Below are 23820 nucleotides of genomic sequence, written 5' to 3' on the forward strand. Positions count from 1 at the left end.
TGAAAAAGTAGGTTTCCTCATTCAGCTGTGTTTCCTATATGTATTAAGGAGATGCTGAGGGATATGCCATGCACTATAGTAAAGAAAAAAGTGATAGCTTAGAAGCCAGGTAGACATGAGTTCTAGTCTTGGCTTTGCCACTGTTTAGTTGGATGACCTTAAGCAAGTCGCTTGATTTCCCTGGGCTTCAGATGCCTTATTTCTGTAATGAAAGGATGAGACTGGAATAGTGATATATAAGGTCTCTTCTAGCACTAATACCCCAAGTCAAAGTAACAGTCAAAATTGTATAAAGGGGTTTTGTTATTGTTGTTGTTTTTAATAAATGGGTTTTAGTAATACTACCTTTATATGGTGTTATGGTATCTGAGAAGTTAAAAGAAGGAGTATATGCAGAAGCACCCTGTGAAGGATAAAATATCATGCAGGTGTTGTTATTAAAGCACTGTATGCATTTTTACAAATATTCTCATTTGTCCCCTTTGGCAGAAAAGAGGAAGTAGGTATTCTGGCCTCTAGTAATGAAAGAATGGAGATGAATTTGGGTGGAGTGACTTGTCCAAGGTCATGCCAAGTATTCACTATAAGACTAGAGCCCAAGTCTCCTAATTCCTAGCCTAGTATTCTTTATGTTAAAATTTTTACCAGATCATGTCATTCTGAGATATAATGCAACACTGAAATCAGTGCTAAAAGAATTACAGACTCTAAAGAAATAATTCTCAACCCCAGCTACACATTAGAATCCCAAGGGAGCTTTTTAAACACAGGGAGCTTGGGACCCCACCCCTAGATATTCTGATTCAATTGATCTGAGGTAGGACCTGACCTTTTTGAAAAGCTCCCCAGAGATTTCTTCTGTGCAGCCAGGGTTGAGAACCACTGGTTTAAAGGAACCCCAGAGGTCTTTCATCTCTACTTCCCACACTATATAAAGAATCTCTATTATAGTGGTTCTCAATTATGGTGTTGGGACATGCTGGTGGGTTGCTAGCAGTTGTGATACACAGCACATGTACGCACATACACACACATACCACATACATCATATTGAGATTATGTCTGTGGCAAGGTGTTGCTTCTTCTCTTGTTCTGATCTGTGTCCTGGTGTGAGCAAATAGGATGAAGTTATAACTAGTGCACATGGCATTCATGTGAGTACATCTGTCATGTATGTCATGACTATTCTATAACATTACTACCAGCTGTTTACCTAGCCTCTGCTTGCTTGAAAACAAGCAGTCTAGTAGGGGGAAGCTCACAGTCGCACAGGGCAGCCCATTGTATTCCAAGTAACTGTTAGAAAGTTGTTCCTTGTTGAGCTAAAGTATGCTTTCCTATAAATCATCTCAGTGAGTCTTGGCTGTAAGTCTTATAGTTCTTCCTTATGACAGCCCTTCAGGTACCACTCTCATCTTATTATCCCTTTGAATAAAGTAAAGACACGTGAACAGGGTAATGTAGTGTTTCTGAGGCATACAGAGAAATGTGTAAATGATCAGAGGACCATACTCAGCTTATAGCAATCAATGGATCAGTGTCATCCTGGTGAGATGTCTCTAGGACATGTCATAGAAGTCTGTCTTTTGTTCTGTCTTATTCAAAGCAGCAAAGTTTTTTTTTAATTATATCCAGTGTTGACAAGGGTGACTAAGATGGGCATTCCAGTCTATTGCTGTTAGGAATGTAAATTGGTATATCTTTCTGGAAGGCAACTTGGAAATATGTATCAAAAGCCTTTAAAATGTTCCTGTTCTTTGGCCCAGTTATTATAAACATAGGAACTTATACTAAGGAAATAATCACTGATATGTAAAAAGATTTACAAATCTTTTCTGAGCGCCAAACTATGTATCAGGCACTGCTTCTAGGTTCTGAGGATACAATAAACAAGACAGGTAAGATCCTTGGCCTCATGAAACTGAAGACATTCTTGTGGAGAGAGACACATAGTGAACAGAAAAACGAAATAATTTTAGATAGTGATAAGAGAGAAAAAGAAAATATAGTTAAGTTGTAGACAATGATGGGATAGTCAAAGAGTACTTTAGAAGAGTGCTTGGGAGAGGACTCTCTGAGGAGGAGATACTTAAGCTGAGATCTGAACAAAGTGAAGGACTAAGCCAGGAAAAAATCAGAAGAATGTCAGGAGAGAAAAATCAGGAAATGGAAGCGGTAAAGGCAAAGGCCTCGGGGCAGGAATGAGGTTGGCTTATCAAGGAGCGGCTGAAAAGGCCAGTGGGCTGGAGGGTATTGAGAAGTGGGAGAGTGTTGTACAAGGTCAGGTCAGAGGGGTAGTCAGGGGCAGGTGTGGAGGGCCTTGTCACTCATGGTAGGATTTGGATCGTATTTATGTACCAGGATATTTGCTGTAACATGATTTATAATGGCAAACAATTTCTCTAAAAACAGTCTTAATAGCTAACATTAGGGAACTGGTTTAGTAAATTGACATTGCCACGTGATGAAATACTCTATACAACCATTAAATATTAAAAATCATGCTTTTTATTTTCAGATTTTGTAAAGTAACACATATTATTCTCATAATCTAGGGGGAAAAAGATGTTTAAATGGTTTCTTCTACCTTCACAACCACAGAACAATGGTAATGGTTGTCATATGAAAGAGACTTGAGGGCTTGAATTGAACTGTAAAGGCGGTACAAATCCACAAAGAAAGGAAAAGGGGAAAAAGCTACTGTGATTTTAGGACTCATTAACAGAACTATTGAGTTTATAACAAGGGAGGTGTTTGTGTCAATCTGCTTCATGATGATCATACCACATTTAGAAAGTTATGCTTATTTCTGGATGTCACCATTAAAGATGAACTTGGACAAATTGGTGTATAGCCAAGGTGATGAGGATTCTTGGAAACCATGTCATGTGGCAAATCACTGAAGGAGAGAAATATATTTAGTTTTGAGAGGATTTGGACAGGACGGGACTGGGGAGTGAAAATGATGCTCAGAGTTTGAACAGCTATGCTGTGAAAGTGGGGTTAAACTCATTCCATGTTATTCCAGATGGCAGAATTGGGTCCTGAGGTCAGAAGTTACATGGAAACTATTATCACCTCAGGATAAATAGAGCTTTGGATAAGACCAGGGATGTTAGAGAGGGACTTCATATATCAAATCAGGCTTTAGATCATCACTGAGGCTCTACTGACTCTAATCCATCATTCTGTGAGCTCTGCCACCTGTGATTGTTCCAAGCCAAGCTTTCCCACTTTCTTCCACCACTTATAACATCACTTCCTATAATGCTGGTCACCTGCCCCTTTTTTGTTTAATGTCCTCTTTGTTAAACATATATGCCCAGGGAACTCCTGAATGTGTGTGCAAGGAAACATACTTATTGATGAAATGGGCTTGATACATGGAAAGCACTTATAATGGTGCCTGGAACGCATTACTGTCAGCTAGTACTACTGCAGCCTTGTTGGTAAGTGTGAAATATGGCCCTATGAGGAGTATGGATAAATTGTGGCATGTTCATAGAGTCAAAGAGTGAAATAGGAGCTACATACATCAATGTATAATTTATATGTAAGGTTTCAAATGTATATTAAGTTTCAAAATGTGTAAGATAATCTCTTATTTTTTAATAAAAGCTCATATGTAGAAAAAGACCTGCATGGGAATAATAAGCACCTAATCCAAGAGACTGCCCCTGGGAGGGAAGGAGGTGAATGGGATCAGGAAAGGGAAGGCAGGAGGCTTCAGTTATATCTGTATTTTACTCATCAAGGAAGAGTTGGGGATGTGAGTGGGGTTTTTTCATTGTCTCTACTTTTTAGGTGCCTAAAAAAATTAGAGTGCCCTAAAATAAGGTACATTATTTCAAATGGGGTCTGACAGACCCAGGGTATAGGGAAGCAGTCACTCCCTGTGATTTCTCAACTCCAAATTTCTGCCTGACTGATTGGCTTTTTCACAGCCATTTCACACTGTTGACTCATGACTCTTGCTGATACCTCAAATCACCAGGCCCTTTTGGCACAGAATACTTTCAAGCCAGATCCCCCCTATGTTATATTTATATGGCTGATTTAAGAGAAACTTAAATGCCAGGCTTACATTTATCCCCATTATAACTTATTTTTCTACTTTCAGCCCATAATTCCAGCCTATCAAAATATTTTTGAATTGCAATTCTGTTATCTTACTTATTAATCATCCTTCCAGCTTTGTGTCATCATTACAACTGATAAATATGCCTACCTTGTAGACTGGTTATGAGATTCAAATGACATTTTGCATCTCTATATATGAAAGTACTTGGAAAACTGCAAAGTGCTATACAAATGTGAATGATTTTGTTTCATATCATCAGTGATTTATTAAAATGTTTAATGATTAAACTGCTGAGAGCAAAGCCCAGGCTGACACTAAACAGACTGTAGAACTGTGAGTTGGATGAAAGTACAGCTGGGCAGATCTAAAGATACTGAGTAACTATACTCAGTCCTTAGATATACCCATCTCTGCTACCATCCAGCTCACAGTTCTTCCACAAAATTGTCATGAGAATCTTTGTCAGTTGCCCTGCGTTGTTATGAGATCCCTCCAATCTGTCTTTCAAGTATACTATCCAAAATGTCTGGCATGACTTGTTCTTAGAAAACCTGTGGTGGTTCTTGGTGATCATTGTTTCACTTAAGAAGAGAGGAATGATAGGGGGAGGGATATCGCTTAGTGGTGGAGCGCATGCTTAGCATGCACGAGGTCCTGGATTCAATCCCCAGCACCTCCATTAAAAAAAGACAGAGAGATGACTGAGGAGATGGAAGCTTGGTAAAGTTGATGATTACTTTCCATTTTTTCCAGAATGGCTTGCAAATGAAGGGGAGGTACTTTAAACTAGCCTTCTAACTCTTTCAGTAATGGGTCTTTCTACAAACCTGTTTTGCAGTGTTCCTGCAAGGGCTGGTGTGGGAACAAGCAGTGTGGGTGCAGGAGACAAAAATCAGACTGTGGAGTGGACTGCAGCTGTGACCCCACAAAGTGTAGGAACCGTCAGCAAGGCAAGGTAGGATTGGTGCTGCTGTCCCCTCACTATCCCTTCAGATCTCCCACCAGTTTCTGCCTTTTTCTTCTACCTTCCTGAAACCTGGAGTCTCCTGTGCAGCTCTTCCTAGCTTTCTTCCCTCTGCAACCAGAAAAAGACATTTCGCTTCTCAATCCGTCTTCCTTAATGCTGGCCTGTCCACACAACCCCTTCAGAAACCACAGGCCTTCCCAGGAGATTCCCAGATAACGCAGCTCCCCACCCTCAGCCTTGGCTGTACAATTTCTATACAGTTTGTAAGGCGGGAACAAAAGACAGGAAAGCAAGCATTTACACACACATAGACACGCAAGATCAAACTAGTCCAGAGGCTTAGCTGGAACCGTAAGGGCCACGTGCTGAGGTAGCAGCTTCTAGGAAGGAAATGAGTCCTTCTAATATCTTGAGATACTAGTTACTTAGACCTTTTCTGTGGGAACCAGCTATTCCATGGCTCTAGAAAAGACCCACAGGAACTTGGTCTTTCTAACAGTCACTGTATTGAGCCAAGTCAACTTGTAGCTGTTCTCCTTATATTGCTCCCAGGAATAGCAATCTCAGGGAAACAAAATGTATACTGAGAAGGGCAGCGCCAAGCAGGCCGGATCCCCGTACTTGCCTTAGGCCTACCTGTGCCCAGGGCGAAAGCTCATTCCTACTGCTCTCTGTGTGATACATAGTAATTCTAGCAAGACGAGTTCACCATTCATTTCTTGAACATCTACGTGGGAACACTTTTGCCCTGGGTCTTCCATTTGAAAGACTTCTAAGGTTGATAATCATTAGAGGACTAAAGTGGCAAGCTAGAGGTCAGGCTAAGAATTGTAGAAGTAGCATTGTAGAAGGACCTTAAATAGGCTCTATTCCCATGTTTTTTTCAGTTTGGGTGCTAGAGTCCTATAGTGGCTCCATGGAAGTGCTTCTGGGCGGAGGCATGTGGCCCAATTTAGTTTGACCCCATGCCAACCAAAGCAACTTGCTCCTTACATCTTTGTATATTGAGTTTCCTCTTAGAATTTCAGTTGTAAAACCACTGACCTAGTCCAGTACTTTCATTTTGTACAGAAGGAAACTAAGGCCCAGAGGTAAGCTTAAGTGACTCACCTGATAGTATACATCTGGTTATGACAGGTAAGATTAGACCTCAGGCTTCCTTGACTTTTGATCCAGTTCTGTTTCCATGACAACAGGCTATAATTCTAATCCAGGCTCTGCCACAGTCAACTTGTTACCTAACCAACTTCTTTTTCTTGGCCTCAGTTTCCTTCTTTGCAAGAAAGGCTAACATAGGCAGCATCCTGTAGAAATGCTAAAAAGGATATTGCAGACTCTGAAGTGGAGATTAAGCAAAGAAATGACCAACACTTGGCCTTGTTTTAAACCTTGCCTCATGATGTATCCTGTCCACTCTCCTACCCAGTCCTTTGCCTTCAGAGGCTGCCTTTGAGCATTGCAACCTCCCCATTCAGGGTCACCCTAAGACTTGCTTAGATTGACTGATGCGACCCTCTGGGCTGGTACCTCACTGGTTGAAGGGAACAGACTGATTTTGTAACCCTAGTACCGGAATTTCTAATATGCCTGTCTGCTTGCTTCTCAGGAGAGCTTGGGCACTGTTGAGCGGACTCAGGATTCTGAAGGTTCCTTCAAACTAGAGGATCCCACAGAGGTGACCCCAGGGTTGAGCTTCTTTAACCCTGTCTGTGCCACTCCCAACAGCAAGGTATGTAGGCTAAAAGGCACGTGTTTCCAAATGTATGAGCATCCGTCTCTGCATTAGAGCTGACAGAGCCATGGGAGAAAAGGAGGCAAAGGTACAGTCATCTTGCTGGGAACTGGAATCAGGTGTAGGCCAGAGTCTGGTTTTTACAACAGAGCCATCCTGGAGGTCACCTTGCGCTACTGGGAGTGTGCTAAGCATTTGTCATGAGTAGGCTTCGCTGAGCCTCTTCTGTCCCTACCCCAGATCAAGTCATACCTATCTCTGTCCTCCCTAGATCCTGAAAGAGATATGTGATGTGGAGCAGGTGCTGTTAAAGAAGATGGCTCCAGCTGCTTCCTCCCTTGGCCTCTCAGAGTCGAAATATGTAGCAACAGAATCCCACGAAAATAAAGCTCCAGGGAAGAAAAAGAAACGAGCTCTGGCTAGCAACACCAGCTTCTTCTCTGGGTGCTCCCCCATTGAAGAAGAGACCCACTGAAGTTGGACTCAGCATCTCTGCCCCGGTCTGGCTTGAGAGATGCTTTCAGGTTGCAGCCTAGAAGGGGTTTTTTAATGACTCCTCTTGATTTCGGGTTTCTTGCTGTTGAAAAAAAGGAACAGTGTGTCGGTGTGTCACTGAAAAAGAGGGAATCTTTGTTGGATGTTGACAACTCCGTCTCCAGCCCCCAGCCCCAGACTACTACTGTCTTCTCCAGAAGGGTGCTAAGCTACCTGCTGAAGAGAGAACCAACTGACCTTCCTGATGAGTCGTTAGGAACCAGTCCCCAGTACAGTCTAGCTCTTTCTTGTGAGCAGTTAAGGCTGTCTCCCAGTAGAGGTGAGGCTGAGTCTGTCTTATCTGTAGGTTGTCTCAGCTTAATGGCAGAGCCTGGCCCAGGTGGGAGGCCTGGCCCAGATCCCTCACCCCACCTCCAGAATGGGGCTGGGAATCTTTTCTGTCTTGATGTCTCTGGGTTTTACGTGTTTTAACAGTAACCTCAGTTGTTTTTCATGTTGCTAAGGTAAATGAAATCTTTTTAAATGTTAATGTTAAGTAAATAAATAAATCTTGGTCCATCTGCTGTTTGGAAAGATTCTTCTATGCTAGGAGAAATACAATTTCAGTCAATGTTCCTAGGCCCCTGGCAAAGCTATTAAGGAGAGTCAGTGCAAGTACCCACGCCTCCCTGCCTTGTAGCAGCACTCTTCCCCTGAAGGGAAGTCATGTGCCTGCTGTGTTATCTCACAAGATTAGGACAATGCTAGCAAGGCCAGTGGCCTGACCTTCACCATAGAGCCTGCCTGGCTTCCAAGTTTAGGAGGAAGGCACCATATTTACTAAGCATCTCCATGCAATTGCCACCATTTTATTTGCTCCTCACAAAAAAAGTTCGAGGTGGATAATGTTCTTATTTTGTAGACAAGGAAAACTGAGATACAAAGAAGTTAAGTCATTTCACTAAAGTCACAAAGTTAGTGTGTCGTAGAGCTAGGATTTGAACCCAGATCTGACACCAGAGCTGCTTCTGTGACTCCAGAGCGGCAGTTCCTAATGTGTGACCATTCCTCTAGAGGTCATTCCTAATGCCCTGGGCCTGATTTGGTGTCACCTGGGCATGGGACCACACTGCTGCCTGGTCCCTGGGCAGCATGGCCCCAGCTGCCTGCTTTTTCCTTTGAAAGGGGAGGGGAAGTGTGTGGCTTACTCCTCACTCTGCGTCAGGGTTCTCTGCCTCTGCTTAAGGCAAAAAGGGAGCCAACCCTGGCCATGCATTCTTCTGAGAAGCTCACAAGTCCTGAGCTTCATCTCCATGCATTCTGAATCCCAGCCACCACCCCCCACCAAAAAAAGCTCCCAAAGCACCCCCCTCGAATTCAGCACATGAAAGCCAAGACTCCTCCAGAATCCAATAGAGTCCAAGCAAAGGAAACCGAAGGACAACCTGCCTAGAGCAAAGCCTGCAGGACTAGGTGACCCAGCAGCCCTCACTGGCCTCTTGCCAGCAAGCAGCCCTGCTTCTCTGCATTTTAATGCAGAGGGAGCAAGGGAGCCTTTGCCATTGCCAACTCGAGCCCCCGGATACAATGGGAAGGCAGAGAAGGAGGGAGGCCCAGCTCTTGGCATAAGAGAGCCAGTCTTCCTTCTCACTGTTCCAAATCCAATGCATGGGGGGGTTAAATGAGCTTATCCCTGAGAAGACATCCTTTCCCATCAACACTGTGATAGCCCCTGGACTTCGAGCCCCTGCCTCAGCGGAAAGACAGAGAGGGCAAGTCAGTCAAGCCAACCTCCAGTCCCCAGCCTACCCAGAGCCCTGTGCTTCAGGGCTAAGCTGACTGTGCAAAGTCCTGGCCATCTCTCTCCTGCTGATGGTGTGACAGTGTCTTTTGTGTGTTCATCTGCCAAAAGCCAGTGACCCTAACACTATACATTCCTCAAATGATTCTTGGAAAGAGACTTTAGATGCCTTGGGGTCAAGGCAGCAGGAATGATGCAAATCTCAGCACATCTAGAATGAGCATATACTTTCTGGGGTGATGGAAAGGGGAAGGCTGCTAGTGTCACCATGGAGACCCCTGGTCCAGAAACAAGGTGAAACAGGAAGTGGCTTGCAACTGTCTCCTCTAGATGTACCTTGGAGAAGAAGCAGGATCCCAAGAGGGAAGGGAGGCTGATGAATCAAGGCTGTCCTCCCAGACAGCTTGAGACTAGATGCTAGGCTTCCTCACACACGCGCACGCACACACACACATACACACACACCCCTTTCCAGGGGCTGGCTGGGCCCCCTCTACTCTCTGCCAAGTTGCAAAGTTGTATGGTCACCTCCCCCCAGCTTCCCGCCCGCCTGTGCCCTCAGCCCTCGCCTCCCTGAGCCAGGACAAAGCCCCAGCAGTGACGGAGAGGGGAACAGGAGGAGGAGGGACAGAGGGATGGGGAAGGCTGCACAAAGAAATTCCTCACCCCAAGCCCCCTGACCGGCAGCAAGTAAAGAACCAGATCTGCTCGCCCTCCCTCTTCCTCCCTCCCATCTTCCCACCCGGGCTGGGCACAGGCCACGGAGCAGCAGCCAGCGGCAGGCCTCGGGAGAGGACCTGCACAGCCTCCTGTAGGTGGCAACAGTGCCACCTGTTTGACCAGTAGGGCTGAGCCAAGGACTGGAAGAGGGAGGAGGCAGACAACTTGGAGAAAAGCTGGGCAGCAGTGCAGTGCAGAGCAGAGAGCAGAGCAGAGCTACCGCTGAGAAAAGGTGTGAGGGCTCGGGAAGGCTGGGGGCTACAGGCGGGAGTGGTGGGGTGGAGACTGGCTCGGACCGGCAGAGATTGGGCCCAGGGACTGAGCAGCACCCCTAGTCAGCTCCCCTGACTGGGGTTTCCTGGCTGCTCACATCCTGACCCCATCCTACTGGGAGCTCCTGGAGGGAGGGGGGACCCTGGAAGGCAGGGTCTGGGGTGCAGGGGCAGGACTTGAAGTCCAGCTGGAGTCCAGGGCAGGCGACTACAACCCAGTCCTGGTATGGGAACAGGCAGGGGGCCTCTCTTTGGGCTGGCTTTTTCCTGGGAGGGGAGAGGTTTCCTTCCTCCAGAACTCCCCCCGGCTCTGGCCCCCTAACTTCCATGCCCTACTCCAACCCTCCTTTCCCAAGGCAAGCACAGGTAAGAAGGGCAGTTTCAGGAGCAGCTACACCCTCTCCTTTCAGGGGCTCAGCCACTGTGCACCCCTAAGACTCCACAGCCTAGTGGGGATCCCAGGTGACGAGGCAAAGGGTCGTGTTCCTTAGACCACACACTCTTTGGGGGTATCCAGGGGCTCTTTTACATATTCAAAGTCACCTAGAAACCCGTTTTACTGACAGCCACTGGTGTGCACACATGTACAAACGCTGACATGAATCGCACATCCTCTCATGTAAAATCACAATCACACACCCAGCCTAGTTTGGGGATCAATAAGCCAGCTGTCTCAGCTGGACCCCAAAGCGCCAGGTAGAGGAATCCCCTGCCCCAAGACAACCACACCCCCACACACATACCTTTGCCCAGTATTTGTTGTACTTTCACTAAAGTGACCTCAGAGGGTGGGGCCCCTGAAAGGGGAAAGGTGGGGACTGGGTTCCTGACTGATCAGGAAGGGACAAGACTGGGGCAAGAGGGCTTAGATTTTCCAGCTGTGCCTGGGCAGGAGAAGGATTCCTTCATAAAGCAGGGAGTGACCCAGGCCAGCTGTTCCCCCTCAAGACTTCCCCTTATTGATATTGTCCCCTTCCCCCTGGGAGGTGGAGACAGAGAATCTTTCAGTCCTGGGCTTTGTGGTGTCTGCAAGCTCTGTATCCATAGCAACTGGCCAACTAGCCGGGCCTCCCTCAGCCCCAGGTCAGAACTGGTGCCTCTGCTTCAGGTTACTCCCAGTTCCTGGGGTGGAAGTCTCCTCAATACGGGGCTGCCTGAAGTTTGGCCAGATCTGCCTCAACTTGCTAAACCGTGTTTGCCCCACCCCAAGAAAGTTTCTCCTGAGTCCCCACCCCAGGTAAGTGCTCCATCCCCAGATAGGGATGCTGTTAAAAAGGGAGGAATTGGAGAGACTGGGTGTGTACCCAGCCCAGAGGCTGGACCTCCCGGGTATCCCATTGACTTTCCAGGTATGCGGATAAAAAGGAAAGACAGACCCCTTCCCTCACCTCCTCATCCAATCTGGCACTGCCCCGTGACCTCCGTTGCTGAGCAGCCGCCCAGGCCTCTGCTCCTCCCCCAGGGCTCCTCAGATATACTGGGAGGGAGGCTGGGAATCTGCCTTCTGCCTACCAGGGTCCCTAGAAGCTAAGTGTCCCATCCCCCAGGCCCTCACCATGGCCGAGTCCGCCGGCTGCTGCTCTGTCTGGGCCCATGGCCTCCACTGCCTGTATAGCTGCCGCTGGAAGAAAAGCCCCAAGGAGAGGATGCAAAACAGCAAGGTGAAGGAGGGATGGGGGTTGGTGGGTGGAAGTGCAAGACAGAAGCCAACTGGAAGGCATAAGAAGGCCAAGTGTGCTCAGAGGCGGCTGAGGGGAAGGGACCTTGTCTCCCCAGCAAAAAAAAAAAAATCCCTCAAATAGGGAAAGAGCTGCTTGCAGAGCAGAGCAGCCCCACACCTGGTAAGAAGCCCCCTTGAGCTGCCATTCGTTGGGGACTCTGAGTTGAAGTGGAGCTGGGCTGTGAACGTCTCTCCTGCTCCTTTGCAGTGTGACTACGTCTGGTGCGGCCTGCTCTTCCTCACCTTCCTCCTGTCCCTGGGCTGGCTGTACATCGTGCTCATCCTCCTCAATGACCTGCACAACTTCAATGAGTGAGTCCCGGCCCCACTTCCTCAGCAGACATGTCAACCTGTTCCTCACCCTGGGACCCCCGCGTGCTCAGTCCTCCCCAGCCCTGCCCGGCCCTCCCCCTGCCTGGCCTCCTGAGAAAATGCCTCCATAAAGTCTCTCCCAGTCCTTGGAGACCTTGGCCCCGTAAAGGGCTTCCCCTTCCCCCCTTCCAGTCCTCCTCCTGGGTCAACTCTCCCCTACCCTCCTCAGGTCACTAGGAAGCCTTTCCCCCATTCAGACACCTCCTCCTCGCCTCCCACAGATTCCTGTTCCGGCACTGGGGACACTGGATGGACTGGTCCCTGACATTTCTGCTGGTCATCTCTCTACTGGTCACCTATGCATCCCTGCTCTTGGTGGGTCCAGGGGGAGCTGGCCTGACCCCCACCTCAGCCCTTTCCTCCTGTTAGCTCTACCCTGTCATTCTCACCCTGGCTACTGAGGGGAGAGTCAGTGGGAGGTGCCAGCCTGGGAAGCCCACTCAGTGACCCCTCTTGGCACCTCATAGCTCTCACCACTTCTGCCCCCAGCTCCTGGCCCTGCTTCTGCGGCTCTGTGGCCAACCTCTGCATCTGCACCACATCCACAAGGTAGAGTGGGGATGGTAGCGAGCAGGAGGGGAGCACAGTGGGCACAGGGCTTAGCTGGCTGGTGATTCCCTCCCTGGGCATGAGCTCAGGACCTGAATGAAGCCCAGTAAATATTTGTTGAGTGAGAGAAGGAAAGTGGATGAGTCGAGGGAAGGGAACAGTCCTGTTTTCATAGAGGGAGGGGCAGCCAAGGTAGCCATGAGCCCAGGTCATGAACACCCCACTCATCCCTGGTCCCCCAGGTGATGCTGCTCCTCATTGTACTTATTGTGGCTGCTGGCCTTGTGGGACTGGACATCCAATGGCAAGAGGAGTGGCACAGCTTACGTCTGTCACTGCAGGTGAGTAGCCAATATCGGGTGCCTAGGGAAGGCCCTTAGCCTGTGGCGAACCCCAGGACACATCCTGCTCCCTGGTGCCCAAGACTAATGTAGCTCTCAACTCCAAAAGTCAGGTCCTAAGAGGAAAGGGGGGAGGTGCTGGAGAAAAGAGCCCTCCTCACCAGCTCTTGTCCACAGGCCACAGCCCCATTCCTTCATATTGGAGCAGTTGCCGGCATCACCCTCCTGGGCTGGCCTGTGGCTGATTCCTTCTACCGTATCCACCAAAGAGGTGCCAACTCCACCCCCCCATATACCCTCCCTGGCCATCAATGTTTCTGCCTCCTGCTGTCCAGGCTCCTGCACCTGCACTCTGCTTTCTGCCCCCAGCACCCACCACTGTCCTTCCTCTAGAGCCTGTCCCCCGCTCCCCACAGGTCCCAAGATTCTGCTACTGCTCCTATTTTTTGGAGTTACCTTGGCCATCTACCTGGCTCCCCTAAGCATCTCCTCACCCTGTATCAGGGAACTGAGAGACTTACCCCCCAAGCCCGAGCTGGTGGGACACCGAGGGGCCCCCATGGTGAGTGTTGGGCAGAATGCTGGCCGGGCAGGGAGGGTCCGCTCCTCCAGGCTGCTGAGGCCAGTCCTGGGGGTTCCCACTCTTCCCTGCTACCTCCTCACCAATTCCCTTTCCCAGTTGGCTCCCGAGAACACTCTGATGTCCCTGCGGAAGACAGCCGAATGTGGAGCTGTCGTGTTTGAGACTGACGTGATGATCAGGTGAGGGAAGCGGGGGGAGGGGCCCCTCCCCCACCCAAGGGACACAGCAAGGGGGCTCCGGAAATGATGACCCACCAGCCCCAGAGCTTGGCCCTCTGATATCCCTTGTGCCTTCAGCTCCGACGGAATCCCCTTCCTTATGCACGATGACCGCCTTAGGAGGACCACAGATGTGGCTTCTGTGTTCCCAGACCGAGTCACCGCGCACAGCAGTGACTTCTCCTGGGCTGAACTGGAAAGACTCAATGCCGGGACCTGGTTCTTGGAGGTGAGGACAGCCTTCCGGACGAGGCAGCCACGTGCAAGGGCACTCAGGGCAGAGTTCACTTATTGATAAGCATCTGCTGAGCCCAGTGCTGGGCAGTAGGTATACAGTTGCAATACCTAGGTAACAAGCTCAGAATATGAAACCTTGAGCGAAAACAAGGTGTGTTTGCTTGGTAGAAGTCACTGTTGGGCAGGGTGGGTGTCAGAGGGGATCAGGAGTGGTTTCAACAGAGAGGACGGCTGAGCAGCAGATGAAACTCGAGTGGTTTTCAAGATGGGCAAGGTGGGGAACGGGAATTCCGGTCTGAAGGCAGAGTCGCATGTAAAGCCCAGAAAAATGAAGAAGTGTTTACAGGGAACAGAAAGTGGCTCAGTGGAACTGGGAGATAGAATTCGGGGGAGTCATGGGAGATGAGTCTGGCCAGGTGAGCAGAGGCTTGGTCTTGAAGGGCTTTGAATGCCAGGCGCAGAAGTGTGGGCTTCAATCCTGCAGGTGATGGAAAATATTTAAAAGGATACTTCATTTGTTTAGTTCCTCTTTTCCTGATTACCAAAGTCATACAAAAAAGTGAAAAAGTCATGCACAAAATTAAAACGTCAGAGAAATAATCTAAAATTGAAGTCCTCCCGTAATCCAGCCCCTCAGTTGGGTACATAACACACACACACACACACACACACACACACACACACGTTATAACATTATATATTATATATATATATATATAAAATGACATATCTGAGTGATTAAGAACAAGGGATGTCTGGGCTTGAATCTTGGCTTCACCACTTCGTAGCTATGTGAGCCTAGGCAACATTCTTTAGGGTCTCTGTGCTTCATTTTTCTTATCAACAACATGGGAATAATAACAATACCTACCTTGTAAGATTACTGAGAGGATTACATAAATTAACGCACATAAAGCGCTTCTAGTACTGCCTGGCACATAGTAAATACTTAATGAGTGTTAGGTAGCTTATTTCTTCCATGTCCGTGAGTAAGAGGTAAGATCATTGGTTGATTACAAGGGAGGAGAGGAGAGTGGCAGATGTTTGGAAGAGCCACCAGGAGGAATGGGAGAGGAAGCAAATCAACAACAAGTGAAGGGGTTGCTAGGTGGCACTGAGCGCCAAAAATAGGCCTACAACTCCACCTGTCCATGTGGTGTGTTCTGTCCCCCAGTTCTAGAGGGCTGAAAAGGCAGAACTGAACCAGAGTTGGGGATTTATAGGGCAGGTCAGGCAAGAAGGGAGTTGAGGGTGCTGTGGAAAAGTAGTTCAAGCTCTAGATAGATCATGGGTAGGGGATGTCGGTGTGGCCAGTGAGGGGCTTTTGGATGGGGAGGAAACCAAGGAATCAAGATCCCAGAGGTCTCCCCAAGACCAAAGAGAAAGTGGAGTGAGAGCGAGGCAGTTAGGAAACCAGGAGGGTAGGAGGTTAGGGTTAGAGTCAAGTGTCAGTGAGTCTAGAAAAGGCCACAGTTTGGAGAAAGCAAAAACCCTGGCTCAGCGGTGGGCAGAAGCTGGATCCCAAGCTGGGATCAGGAGTGAAGATAGTGAGGATGGGGGGATGGTCTGGAGGCTCCTTCTGGTCTTGAAATAATTATCCTATTCTTACAGAGGCAACCCTTCTGGGAAGCTAAGCCACTGTCAGGCCCCGATAGGAAAGAGGCTGAGAATCAGAGAGTGCCAGCACTGGAAGAGATACTGAAGGAAGCAGCTGAACACAACCTTTCCATCATGTTTGACTTGCGCCGCCCCCCACAAAACCACCGGTTCTATGAAGATTTTGTGAACCAGACAGTGGAGGCTGTGCTGAGTTCAGGGGTGCCCCAAGCCATGGTGATGTTGCTAGGATGCCAAGTGCCCCTTTTTGCCCCTCTCCCCTACCTTCTTTAGGCCATGGGGATGATTTTGAGGCTTCCCTGTGCCCCAGGGCCCCACCCCAGCTCATACACCTCATCTGTGGTCAAACCTCTCTGCCCTGCTCCCCCCTCCATGGAATCCCCAGGCGTCCCCAGCTTTATGCCCATACATCTCGAACCGCAGGTCCTTTGGCTACCAGATGAAGATCGGGCTCATGTCCAACAACGGGCCCCCGGAATGCGCCAGATATACGGATATCAGGGAAGCAACAGAACTGAGAGGCCCCAGTTTCTCAACCTCCGCTATCAAGACCTGCCACTGTTGGATATGAAGTGAGTGCCAGAGGAAAGGTACCGAGGAGATCACGTGAGGCTTAATGGTGGGGAAGAGCCAATGCTGGGAGAGCAAAGGCCACTCACTCATTCATTCACTCCTACAACACATAGTTACTGAACACAAGGTACGTGGGAGGCACTATTTATTGCAGGCTTTGGGCGTACTCGTGCAAGAGGTAGACAATCAACCACTGAACAAAACATAGGCATATTGGATACTGGATAGGGATAAGTGATATAGAGACGATAAAATCGGGAGATATAGTAGAGACTGGGGGTGGGAGGGAGGGGCCACAGGAGGAAGAGTGGGCAGAGACCTGATGGGTCACAAAGAGGTAACGATGAGAAGGGCAGGAACAGCAGCCTCATGAGCGAGGGGAAGGCAAGGCTGGCGAGGTAGGCAGAGGCCAAATCAGGTAGAACCATGTTGGCCACAAGAAGGATTTTAACTTTCATTCTACACCAGAAAGCTAAGTGCAAGAGAGCATGGCTCCAGGGGACAGAAGTGAGAAAGTCCTAGATGTGAGCTGGGCCCCAGAAGCTGACTCAGCCAGTAAACATGATGGTTGCCTTATACCCTTGTGGTCAGATAGAAAAGAAAAATGTGGACAGAAGGATAGCCCAGTTATTGTATTTCAAGGATCTCTCCCTGCATATTCACCACAGAGGAAGACATGACATCAAGTTTGGCCCTCCCATTAGTGTTGTCCTGGTCTATATCGACTGCCAATCATGTTCCCAAAGGTGTGAGCTGGGAATGAATACACTGATGGGGAAACAGAGGCCCCGAAATGTCTAAGCACTCTAAGATGCGGGGCTAAATGTACCATGATGAAATGCAACAGAGATACATGTAAAGACCTATATGCGGGGTCCAAAAGAAGCTCGATTGCACAAAAGCAAGACAGGGAGACACGGGCATTGGCAGGAACATGTGTGGAAAAAAACAGGGTTTTGGCTGAACAGTATGCATCATGACTGAGTCATCAGCGGCACTAAAACTGCAGAAAACTAACCTGACCCAGGGTTCCCTTTGCACGGACAGAGTGCCCAGAAAGCAGGAAGAGTTTTGCTCTCCTCGAAGCTGGTCCCACCTGGGACCACCTGAGATATCATGTTCAGATGCAGGACCCACACTTCAAAAGGAACATGGATAAACTGCTGTCAGGTCAAATAAGAGAGGTTTGAATGGTGAAGGGTGTGATAAGCCAGGTCCCCAGCCCTGGCTGAAGCAACTGGGGCTGTCGACCTGGAGGAGAGAAGACTCAGGGGAACATGGCCACTGTTCCCTGGACCTCTGAAGGGATGTCAGTGGCCCCAGACAGCAAAACTAGGACCCAGAGGTGGAATCCACCAGGAGACAGAGCTGGTCACAGGCTGCCATGCAAAGATAGAACTGTTAGCTCCATGGCAGTGACTCTGTGGATTCAAGCACAGACAGGGGCTGCCTCCCATGCCTCAGGCCCCATGATTCTGGATGTTCCCTATTTCTTCTCCACCCTCCACAGGGCACTGCACCAAGATAATGTCTCAGTGAACCTATATGTGGTGAACAAGCCCTGGCTCTTCTCCCTCCTCTGGTGTGCAGGGGTGGATTCGGTCACCACCAACGACTGCCAGCTGCTGCAGCAGATGAGTTACCCCAGCTGGCTTATCGTAAGGGCTCTGGGACTGCCACCCCTCCTCCTCTTTTCCCATCCCTGCTTCTCCTTAACCCTGTTCCTCTCTTCCTTACTCCTCCTCTCCCCCTATCACCATACATGTGTGGCTGAATACCTACATGTGTGGCTCTGGCCACAGATAGGAACATTTTTCTATTCCCATAGCCCCCTGGAACCTACCTAGTGATGTGGGTCACTACCAATTGTGTCTCCACCCTGCTGCTTTTGTGGACCTTCTTCCTCCAAGGGTGAGTGTTTTGTGCCTCAGCTTTCCAGATGTTTATGCTCCCTAGGGTCCTGGTGGTGGGGCTGATTCAGACTCAATATTTGCTGCCGCCTGTGGCTTGGGTTTGGTCTGTTTGGTACCTTAGTGATTCTCAACCCGTTCCTTATACACCAAATGGGTTTGAACCTCTGCGAGGCAGTTTGGGGGAACACAGGGTTAAAAGCTGGCTGAACTCACAATAGGAAGCTTTTCTCCCTATAGGAGATGTGCTAAGACGAGAGACCGAACTGGTAAGAACTTGCTCCCCTCACCTCATTTTTCTCCTCTTCTAGACTTCCTCTTGTTCACACCCTCTGTGCACCTCCCTTCCCTCCCCAGGCTTAGAGACAGCAGTGCTGCTGACCAGGATCAACAATTTCAGAATGGAGTGAATGCCCTGCCCTGGGCCCCCACGAGCCAGAGGCTGAGGCCTGTCTGCATTGGCCAACGGCAAGGAAGCGAGAATGGCAGAGGTGGAATGTTGGTGGGGTTGGGATGGGGTGAACTTTGCCAACAGGAAGTTTTGAACTATGAGGGCCCTCTGCCCAGATGGTGGGCATGCCCCAAGCTTCCATGGAATCTGTTCCCCTTGGGGTTTGACCTGAGGTGGTTAGGAAGACACTGAGTCATGAGAAGTTTCTCCCCAAGTGAAACTAGAACAGAGGAAGGGACAAGGAGATCACCAAGATCATGTTTCAGACCTGTGTGCAAAGATCATGTTTCAGACCTGTGTGCACGAGTTGTGTAGAAAGCACAGGGTGTCAGGGATGGGACAGCTCGGAACAGTGATGAAGGAGATGACTAAAACGCCTTTCCCAGAGAACTATAAGATGATGGAGACATCGACCAGTTTCCATTCACTGTCTCCCCTGATCCCTGCAATTAAGCTGCTTTCCTGTCTAGCGGCCAGGCAGCTAAAGAGCCCATCTAGCCATGTAATTGTGTACCTACAGGGGGCTTTTTGCTGTGCACAGTCTTTTCTTCAAGACATACTGGTTCCTGAATCTTGTCTGTTTATCTGTCATCTAATGAATTTAATGCCCATTTGGCACAGTCTAATCTTTTCAGCGCTGGGGCTGGGTGGAAGATGCGCCTTCCATCTAGGGTTGTATGTGACATGACATGGAGTGGTCATCACGGGGAGATTCGTAGGTTGGAGGTGGCAAGAGGACCACCTAGGGCAATGAAGTGCTGCCAGTGGGAAGCAGGAGAGCAGCCGCCACGGCGGGCGTTCCGGTGGCCCAGGCGCATGGTGCACAGTTGCGCTGTAGCTCCACCTCGTGGTCAGCTGCCCCAAGAGGAGGGCTGCGTCGGTCGTCACCCGTGACGTATTTGCCGAATGCCACCTGTTTTTCGTGCCGGTAGGGGATCTGTGTCCTTGACTCCGGACCCTCAGGGCGTGGTCCGATTTCCACAAGTTTTCGCTTCTTTGGGCTGCACGCAGGGTCTGGTTGCCGGGCGCGACTTTCCCTCGAGGAGCAAGTTCCCCGGTGTGTTTGCTGCTCGTGAGTCCTCGGGCTAAACAGTTAAGGTGACCAGCGCGGAGCTGGCCTAGGATGTGGAGTCTGGTAGAAGTGGGGGAGGGGCTAAGGCAAGCACCGGGACAGGAGGGGGCTCTGTGGCTGACTCTTCAGTCCCCCACCGCACCCACATTCGCCTGGGTTCGTGTCTTCACATGAAGGGAAATCGATTTAAGAGTCTAACGAGGTCAGGAGGTTCGGTTCTCAATTCCTCCTCTCTCGGCCGACTGGGACCTGGGGGAGCACTGGCACCTTAGGGACGAGACCCTCCTCGGTTGGGGAAGCCCTGGGAACTACAATTCCCAGAACGCCCCAGGCCACTTCCGGTCTCTGGATGGACCGAATTGACTTTGAATTTGTGTTCCCGCCCCCTCCTCCTCCCGGACCCCGCCCCTTCCCTTCTCTCGCCGCCCCGCCCCCGCCATGCACACACATGCACATACATACACAGGCCGCCGTCCACGCAAACATACCTGGTCTGCAGCTGGCGTGGTAGGCGGGGGCACCCGCGTGCGACGGGCGGGGAAGCAGGAGGCGCGCCGAGAGCCGACGCCGCGGCCGCTGCCTGGTCCCGGTCTTCGCCGGGGTCCACGGCGCCTTGGACCCAACAGGTCTCCTCTGCACACTGCCTTTTCAAGCTGAATTTCCCTAGTTTTCCCCGTTCCCGATCCCGCCCCTCAGACCGACTGCCGGCCCCAGCTCTGGGGCGCCCAGCCTGTCAGGTACTGCCAGGCTCCCACCTCTTCAGCATGTATCCCCCCATCCCTGCTTTTCTGTCCTCTCCCAGTCGCCCAGCCTCGCAGCCCTGCAACCTCTTCCTCTCCTCCCCTTCCGATCTAACCTTGACCACCTCCAGGGTCTCCAACCCCCGCAACCTCAACCTCTCAGCTCCCAGGTTCTCAGCCGCAGTCCTCTTAACCTCAGAGTCCAGACTCCTGGCCGGAGTGTCCCAAACCCTTGATCCTACCCCCTAGCCTTGAGTACTCAGCCCTGAGCCTGCCACCACACATCCTTCTTCCCTTCCCAGGAGGACTGGACAGCTATGGCGCACTTAACCTCTGTGGGCCCTGGACTGGAGACTGAGACTGACAAAAACTTGAGGGCGAAGAGCCAAGGGGAGCTGCTCATTGGGGTTCGGGTGCAGTTGCTCTCCGTTATTTTTAGCTGCTGACTCACAGCTTCTGGCATCCGGGTTTGGGGCTAGCAGGCTGGGCTAGGGGGCTATTAATAGAGCTGAGGCACAGCCCCGACCCAGTTCAGTTTAGAAGCACTCGGAGCCAGGAGCCTCCCCCTGCCATCGTGCCCTGCGGAGATGTTGTGGATGGGGGCAGAGCTGGATCAGGACCTCTCTGACTGCCAATACCTCAGCTTCTATCTCTACCTTGGAACTCTTGAGGGAAAGTCCGCGACGAGACTCCGGGCACAGCTCTCCCCTAAGCTTGCCATGGCTTGGGGCTCTGCCACCATGAAGCTCCTGCTGTACTACCTGAGGCAAATCCCAAGTGGACGGATTACTGTGGCCACGGCCTTGGCCTGCCTGTACCTACTCCGGGCCAGAATGCTAGGTTACTAGGAGGAAAAGCTTCAGATATCTGGTCCCCAAAGGTCCTCATAAGGGTGGGGTGCTTCAGCATGGTCCTGATGGAGGGGGCACAGAGCCAAGAGAATTTGCTAGCCCCAAACCAGACACAGCACTAGGAAGCTGCTGAATTCTGTTACCACCCTCCCATTCTTCTTTTATTTCTTTTCTTCTTGTTGGGCTCTGCCCCTACTCACAGGGGTTACCAGACCTCAGGATCTCTTCCTACTCCATAGAGAAATCTAATTCAGGAAAGCCACTGAGAGACTTGTCTCCAACAAGGTATGAATGATCCTTTATATATTGTCATTTCTATGGGCCCTTTTAATTTTAATGGACTAAAGTAGGCGTTCCCTAATCCATACATTGGGAATGATGGAGAAGTCTTGATACCTTATTGAACTAATCACCAAAATTATTCCCACCTACGCCCTATGTGCTAGAATTCCCATTCATCAAGGATGCACACCCACAGCAATGCTCCCTACTTGCAAACCAGAAACTTCTGCCTTAAGCAATCTGTCTCCGGCTCCCAGTTGTAACCCAACAGCTGCAGAGCAAGGGTGATGGTTTCTCCACACACAAAGACTGGGGTCACCCAATGAAGCTGTACTTTCAAGAAATGAACCCAGATTATCAGAGAGCAGCAGGCCGCACTGCCCCAACCCCGTCAATTTGCTGAGGGCGCCGGAGAGATGGTAGATGGGAGTGAGAAATGGTCTATCTCCTCCCAAATCCCTTCTCGCGCTCTTTGCTCCTGGGTTGCTTCAGTCTCTATGGAGGCCGCCTGGTTGCCTAGCAACCACAGCCGCCTGCAGGGGCGTGGGGCTGTTTTCGACCTGTAGGGGGCACCTGTCTCCCTGAGACCTCAGGCAGGAGCTCTAGCAGTTGGGAAGGGGTTGCAAGTGTTAAGGCACTCAGGGTTGCCGACCTCTTCCCAGGTTTGCTCACCAAGTCCAGTCTGAGTCTCAGAGACTGTGGCGTGGGGGGAAGCTCACTATGAATGTAAACGGATTTTACTCAAATTCATTAAAACTGAAAAATGAGAGAGAGTCAATGGGGATGGGATGTGCGGAAGACAGTTTGACTCTCTCCATTCACTTCCAGCTTAGCAATGCTTATTCCTCAACCAAGGCCCAGGCTATAGGGGGCTTTTTTCCTGACCTACTTTTAGGATGTAGGAAAAGAGTCTAGCACTCTATGGTATTGACAAACTGCTGAGCATATAAAAGACTTTAAGGTCCTGGGTTACCAGCCTAGCCTAGACTTGGTTAGGAAGGATATTCATTCATTTGTTCATTCAGCAATAATAATTGACCCTAACCCACTGTATACTAGGTAATATGCTAAGTGTTTTACATTTAATCCTCACAAAACCCTGTGATTATTTCTATTTCATAGATAAAGAAACTGAAGCTCAGAGAAGTAAAGTAACCGCCAAGGTCACACAGCTAGTGACTGGACTGCATCTGACTGAGCAACCACTGTGTGCCAGGGTCTAAGAATAAAGAGAACAAGACACTTCTCTCTTTTCTCTACCTAATGAGCACCTTGTCACCCATCAGGACAAAATTTAAAATGTCATCTCTTTTGTAAAATTTTTCGTAAGCCCCTCCTGCCCCCAACAAGGAGAGTTGATAACTTGCTTTTTGGTATACCCCTCTGAAACAGCACTTTTCACAAATATTGTAATGATCTGCTTCTGTATTTCCATTTCTCTAACTTTGACCACCTTGGCAACAGGACCTGTTTACTATTCATCTCCACTTGGATGTCTGATAGACGTCTCAATCTCAACATGTCCAAATCTGGACACCTCATCTTTCCCCTCTAAATGACCCCTTCCCTAAAGCTGTCCTCGTCTCAGTCAGTGGCAATCTCACCTTTCCAGTTGCTCTGGCCAAAAAACCTTGGAACCGTACCTCATATTCAATCTGTTAACAAATCCTGTTGACTTTCCCTTCAAAATTCATCCATGAGAATCCAATCACCCATCACCTCCAGTGCTACCACCTGCCATCACCTTTTACCTGGATCAATGCAGTCTTCTGATTAGTCTCACTGCTTCATTCTTGTCCCCTGTGGCCTAGTCTCCACACAGAAGCCAGAGCAATCCTGGTAAACACAAGTTAGATCATGACAGTTCTCTGTACAGAACCCTCCAAGGGCTCCCCATCTCTCTCAGAATAAAGCCAAAATACTTTCAATGGCCCCATATAATCTGGTCTCCTACTAAATTTCTGATCTCATCTCATAGTACTTCCCCTCCTTCCACTCTGCTCCATCTACTCCTTGAACAAGTGAAGTGCACTCCTTACCCAGGATCTTTGCACTGGCTGTTCCCTTGCTAGGTATATTCTTCTGCATGGGTCACTTCCTCATCTCCCTCAAGTCCTTTTTCAAATATCACCTTCTCAGTGAGGCCTACCTTGACCAACCTATTTAAGATTGCCTCTATTCTAATTTCCAGTTTTACAGGGTAAATACAGGGTCTAGAGGAACAAGGTAAATGACACCATGAGGGAAGAAAAAAAAA

At 49.5% G+C, this 23820-nt stretch overlaps 2 protein-coding genes across 3 annotated transcripts in view; both read left to right on the forward strand.

Annotated features, from left to right (window-relative positions):
- KIF4A (kinesin family member 4A) overlaps positions 1-7836 on the forward strand; it is a 102167-nt gene extending 94331 nt beyond the window's left edge. For both annotated transcript variants that reach the window (XM_006217673.4, XM_072956724.1), the window contains 3 exons: positions 4920-5036; positions 6655-6777; positions 7052-7836. In XM_006217673.4, coding sequence (XP_006217735.1) covers positions 4920-5036; positions 6655-6777; positions 7052-7255 — 444 coding nt within the window. In that variant the 3' untranslated portion in view covers positions 7256-7836. The remainder of the gene's footprint in view (positions 1-4919; positions 5037-6654; positions 6778-7051) is intronic.
- Positions 7837-9928: 2092 nt separating this feature from the next.
- GDPD2 (glycerophosphodiester phosphodiesterase domain containing 2) lies at positions 9929-22822 on the forward strand. Its single transcript, XM_072956471.1, has 19 exons — positions 9929-10007; positions 11156-11284; positions 11595-11708; positions 11976-12079; positions 12361-12454; positions 12629-12688; positions 12931-13029; positions 13207-13300; positions 13446-13591; positions 13709-13791; positions 13909-14059; positions 15679-15900; positions 16108-16256; positions 17768-17915; positions 18086-18168; positions 18408-18436; positions 18525-19690; positions 21484-21566; positions 22686-22822. Exons 3-17 carry the CDS (start codon positions 11604-11606, stop codon positions 18575-18577), a joined length of 1620 nt encoding a protein of 539 aa, XP_072812572.1. The 5' UTR covers positions 9929-10007; positions 11156-11284; positions 11595-11603; the 3' UTR covers positions 18578-19690; positions 21484-21566; positions 22686-22822.
- The last annotated feature ends 998 nt before the right edge of the window (positions 22823-23820 follow it).

Source organism: Vicugna pacos, chromosome X (genome assembly GCF_048564905.1).
Source record: "Vicugna pacos chromosome X, VicPac4, whole genome shotgun sequence".
Lineage (NCBI taxonomy): Eukaryota > Metazoa > Chordata > Mammalia > Artiodactyla > Camelidae > Vicugna > Vicugna pacos.

Coding starts and splice junctions, on each gene's coding strand:
- GDPD2 (XM_072956471.1), top strand. CDS start 11,604: ATGGCCGAGTCCGCCGGCTGCTGCTCTGTCTGGGCCCATGGCCTCCAC. Junction 12,455..12,628: donor CCTATGCATCCCTGCTCTTG/GTGGGTCCAGGG, acceptor TTCTGCCCCCAG/CTCCTGGCCCTGCTTCTGCG. Junction 15,901..16,107: donor CAGGGGTGCCCCAAGCCATG/GTGATGTTGCTA, acceptor CTCGAACCGCAG/GTCCTTTGGCTACCAGATGA.